At 51.1% G+C, this 5,380-nt stretch overlaps 1 protein-coding gene across 1 annotated transcript in view; it reads right to left on the bottom strand.

Annotated features, from left to right (window-relative positions):
• Positions 1-3,750: 3,750 nt before the first annotated feature.
• The window catches only part of Urad (ureidoimidazoline (2-oxo-4-hydroxy-4-carboxy-5-) decarboxylase), an 8,169-nt gene continuing 6,539 nt past the window's right edge, over positions 3,751-5,380 (bottom strand). The window contains 2 exon segments of the mRNA XM_076923911.1: positions 3,751-4,709; positions 4,711-5,141. Coding sequence (XP_076780026.1) covers positions 4,671-4,709; positions 4,711-5,141 — 470 coding nt within the window. The 3' untranslated portion in view covers positions 3,751-4,670.

The following is a 5,380-nucleotide window of genomic DNA, read 5'->3' as shown; positions in this document are numbered from 1 at the left end:
TGGCTACTTTTCACACAATATCCCTGTCACCAGCCCTCCATGTTGAGAAACCTTGAGCTACCAGGGCAGGAAAGAATAGGAAGGAAAAAAAAGACCCAGATAACTAAAGGCACAGGAAGATGGCAGAGCAGAGACGGCCAACCTGGTTGTCAAAGGGAGGCTCTTTGTTGCTGACAGTGTAGAGACCATTACACAGTCTTTGAAGAGGTCTCTTTTCAGGATCCAGGCTGGTGGCTTGGGCAGGGGCTCTGACTGGGGTCGGGGGTGGGGGTGGGGATGGGGCAGGGACACATGACACACTGGACAGAATAGGATTAGAGGCTACAGGAAGGGGCAGGCTCCTTCACTAGGCAGATGTGGCACTCCTTAAACCCACAGATCATAGACACGGTTCCCTCCCTGCTCAAAGGTTCTGCTGTCTGTCCCAGCTACTCTAACAAGGACCTCGCCTCTGCCCCACATCTGTGGTGCCTGCAGCTGGGGAGTGGGTTACCCACCTATCACGGAGTCCACTTTAACATTTAAGTCTTCTGAGTCCCATGAAGACAAGATTGATCTCAGTAATGCAGCAACCCCGTTCATAAAAACCAAAACCACCGGGAAGAGCCAGAGAGAGGGTGTTTGGTGAGTTCTCTCAGCTCAGTCAGGCAGGGAGAGTGCCGTGGGGCGCTGTTCAAACTCTACTTAATTGGGAGCTTGGGAATCGTCAACCACTCTACTCAATCGGCAATCCATTCACACAAAGAAAGACTCAATAATGCATGAATTGGCCCCAACAACATCACCCAGTCCTGCTGCAACCCACTCAGCTGACATCTTTGGGAAGGAAGTCAATAACATTGCTCTTTCTGTGGGGTTTCCTCCAGGGTCAGCCACCTGTCCAGTTCATGAGCCTACAATGGAGACCTAAGTGTCCATCCAGAGGAGTAAGGAGGGCCTGCAGCTGCTCACACCTGCCAGCAGAAGCACAGCCAGCAGAAGCAGATGTGGTCTCATCTGGCAAACGAAGCTTGCTTTCCTCTTAAGCACACTGGGCTCCTGGTCCTCTCTAGCTAAGGGAAGCTTCCTGAATTTGTGCAGGGCATCTGTGGGCCGAGATGCTGTCACTCTGATGCTCAGATGCCAGCACTTAGGTGGGACACAGAGCTGTTTTATGCCTCTCCTAGAGGGATCACCAAACTTTCTGATCTGATGCAGGGGGTATAGCTTGTTCTTCTCTACTATCCAAAATATATTCTCAGAGCCAAGAGATTAAAAAAAAAAAAAAAAAGGCTGGGTACAAAACAAATAGAAGATACTTAATTTTCTCCTTCGTTCTAATATTAGCATGTGGAAACTTGGAGTGTCACCAGTCTGATTTCTGTGTGGTAGATAAAAACAGAAAGTGACCAGAACTTTTAAGAGGGAAGGATTTAAAGGAGAGTCTCACTGGCTGGGAAGCACTGTGGGGAGCTAGTATCTCAGGCTCACAGTGGCAAATACCACCTGTGCCTTCTGCTAACATGAGCTCCCTCGCCATTGTCTCAGGCCTGGAATGACCTTTGTCTGTCATATGAAAATCTCTTCCAAGGAAAGCCTACAGGGTAAATTTTATGTGTCCAGGTCGGGAAGGAGTCACTGACTGGCTGCCTTACCTGAAGCAGAGTGTGTGTGTGTGTGTGGGGGGTGTCTGAGTCTGCATAAACTGCTATTTTACAAAGACAGAGAACTGGAGATCCTCCCAAGGCCTTACAGCTGTGACCTGAGGTCTCCAGCATTCGACAAGCAACTATACGTCTGATCTGTGCCACACACAGCAGTCTGTACAGATATTAGTTATTCCTGTGTCTGTTGATGCCACCCTGGACACACAGCCCCAGTGCAAAACCAGCTATCATGATTCAGGGTCTCAGAACTCCCACCCTATACACACCATAATGCCAGATCAATCAGGTTCTCCAGTTGCTACAACTCCGCCCACATTCCACACCGATATCTCTCTGAACCACCTATTCACTACAGTCTATTTATTGGATGCATTTTTTTTTAGAAGTTCCATTCTCGATTTTTCTCCAACTGACAGTAAAGGTCTTCATTTACTTTTGTTTCACAGTGAACACCTTCTGGGGGTGGGAAGGAGAGAAAAATCTCCATTAAAAAAAAAAAAGTTGGAACTGACATTCTGTGACTCAACTTGGAAAGGTGTCAGTTTAAAACGAGTGTATGTTATGCATTGATGTGTCTCATCCCCCATCTTCCCTCCTTTAAATACTAGCGTCCATAAATACCAAGGCACAGAGTAAGTTTTTAAAAGCCCCATTTACAGTCTCCAGTTACAAAGGTGGCGGACTCAAGCTCAGAAATGGGCTCCCGATTTCTGAGCTGAGCCTAGTGCTTAGGTCCTTTAAGAGGAGCGTTCACCTGCTGGGCTCGGATGTTTTTGTAAGGGACAGTGACAATGGGGGAGGTGAGGAGCGAAGCCCCTCCCCCCAATAACCCGTGTGTGTGTGTGTGTGTGTGTGTGTGTGTGTGTGTGTGTGTGTGTGTGCGCGCGTGTGCGCGTGCTTGCGGGGACACACACACACACACACACACACACACACACACACGGGTGAGCTGTCTGGTTTCCGACTGTAGTCAAAACACCCTATCCTCGAATTAGACTATCTGGTTCTTTTTCATTTTCAATCTTTTTTTTTTCCTTGACAAATTTCTACGTAAAATATTAATTGTTCCCACCGAATACAAAACATCCTTACGCTCTCCTGGGGTTTTCTGGGCCCACAGGAGAAGAACACTCTGCGGTGCCTGCTGCGCAGCCTCGTCTCCCGCATGCTGCGCACCCGAGGGGAAGAAACAAGGACCAGCGCCAGGCACAGGCTTGTCACTGTTGGAGCCCAGATACAGAGGAAGGAAACTGCCGGTTATCCCTCTGCATCACCGGTCACCTGCCGGTGTGGGAAACCGGCCTCTGACACTTGGCTCCCTAGAAAGGGCTCTAAGTTGCCGAAACCCTTCCTTCCCAGGTCTCGGATGGCATCCTGCGCTGGCCTTCCGGCTACCAGCACTCCAGCGTCTTTAGAAGAGTCCATGAGTCTCTTGTCCCCTTGCCCCCCAAAGACGCCAGCAACTGCTCTTTCCCAAGCTGAGGAATAAGTTCTCAACTGTTGAAATACAATTATGTCGCTGCATAGACCCTGTTGTTTCAGAGAGGCACAGGTTACATCTAGAATTCTATAAATAGCCCCGGCAATCTTGTCTCCTAGGGATTCTCTGCAACTTAGCAAATTTACATAAAGAGGGTGGATTCCGCATTTTAGAGCCTGGTTATCTAAGGGTTGGGTTTATCCCAAGGCTAGTCAGAATGCTTTGAATTATAGTGGGTGATTTTGAGTGTATGTGAGTGTGTGTGTGTGTGTGTGTGTGTGTGTGTGTGTGTGTGTAAGAGTGTAAAAGTGTAAGAGTGTAAGAGAGACCGAGAGATACACAGAGAAGAGACAGACAGACAGAGACGGGGGTGGGGTGGGGGGGTCGAGTGCTTGCCTCCGTGGGCACCTGTCGATCCTCTCCCTGGGATGGCTCAGGCCTAGGATGCTGACCAAGGAGCTTCCCAGGCATCCTGCTCGCTTCCCCACTTTCTCACTACGGGGGACACAGGTGAGGTGACAGAAGAGCTAACAGGCAACTTTACTTTGATTCGGAGTATTCCCGGAGGGGATTATTTCTGTGGACCATCCCACGCAAAGCCCAAAGTGTTGTGGCACGGCTCTCTATGGAGAAGGGAGAGAGGGCATTTTGGTTTATTTTGCTGTTCACTATGGAAACCAACTCTGCTTCCATCTCACCTGTCTGTGTTGGGGAAGCCATATATCATTTGTTTCTTCTTTGCCAAGAGAAGCCCTTGACAATGTGTTCTTCGGACTCGTTAACACCACACTCTCTCCCTCCCTCCCTTCTTCCCTTCCTCCATCTTTGGGGGAAGAAGGGAAGAATGCTGTCATGGTCCCCCCTACTGGTGATGTTGCTTCTCCAGTGGCCAAAGCAAGCTGACAGAGTGTCAGGTTCACAAGCTCCCAAGTCTTATTCTATTGCAAAGATTTCTATAAGCATAACCCCTTCCCCCATATTATCAGCACCATGGGATCCCGCTCCACAATACCCAGGGCCATCCAATGAATATTACTATTTTAACATTACATAGCTTGTCAGGGCACTCCAGGCCACCAGCAAGGGATGGCCATCTGGAGGGACAAGGGTGACACCGGCTTCTGACCATCAAATCCTTCCAACTTGGCGCGCGCGCGCACGCACACACACACACACACACACACACACACACACACACAATTTTTTCATAGGCTTCTCAGAGTAAGAAAGTCACTTCTGCTCACATGTAAATATCAGGTGAATCAAATGAAGTGGGAGATGAAAGACCGAAAAGCCCCACCACCGTTTTTCGGTGCCAGTTCCCGGCCTCTCTCCCACTAGGCAGAAAAGAGTAGCCCGGTGGGAGCTTTGGAATATATAGTGCAGGCAGGGCACGGAGTGGAGAGTTGAAGCAATGATCTGGATAAACGGGGGGGTGGGGGTGGGGGGGGTGCAAAGTGCTAACCCTCTAGAATCTGACATATTTTGGCGACGCGTGTTCATGTGGATGGGTGCACAAAGGGTGCATTACTCTTGTGATTGCTTCAATTCTCCACTTCCTTTGTGTGGGTGTATGGATTGTCTTTGCAGGCCCGAGCCAGCGTGGGGCTTCAGGGTGTCCCTCCCTGAAGCATCCTGCTGGCGTTCGGATCCCCAGCCTCGCTGTGGTTCCACCCTGGCAGAATGGGCACCGAGCAAATCTGTCAGGCGCAGGTGACTGATCTTCTTCACTTCGCCCAGGGCGGTGCACAGCTCGGACTCCGGCTGGCAGTGCAGCCTGCGGGCTAGCTCCCGAGGCACTGTGGCACGGTCGCTCAGGCGCGCTGCCAATACGAATGGGAAGCCAAAGCGCTCACGGTACTGTGCGTTGAGCCGCTGCAGCCGCAGCCGATCGTCGGTGTCTAGGCTGGTGAGGCCCGCTTGGCTCTGCTCACGCTGTGACTCAGCGGTGAGCGTGCCCTGCTGCAGATCACGGCCCGCTAGGTCCGGGTGACAACGCAGGATGCCCTCCTGGCCTGAGGAGAAGCACAGACATACTTGAGAGGGTTGCCCATTGCAGATCAGAAAGCCAAGCCGGGTCTCCAGGTAGCGGTGTGTCCCTCTCCACTAACTGGATGCGAGCCCCTCGGTGCCTCCCCCCTCCCCACCCGCCAGGACCTGAGGGCGGGGTGAGAGTGTCAGGTTGATCTTTCAGACCTAGGGGGAACGTGTAGAGGAGGAGAGAGGGCAGTTGGGAGGCTGGGAATTTACGACC

The sequence above is a fragment of the Arvicanthis niloticus genome, chromosome 24, assembly GCF_011762505.2.
Source record: "Arvicanthis niloticus isolate mArvNil1 chromosome 24, mArvNil1.pat.X, whole genome shotgun sequence".
NCBI lineage: Eukaryota > Metazoa > Chordata > Mammalia > Rodentia > Muridae > Arvicanthis > Arvicanthis niloticus.
Note: the sequence above shows the minus strand (reverse complement) of the source record. Positions and strands in the feature narration are given on the sequence as shown.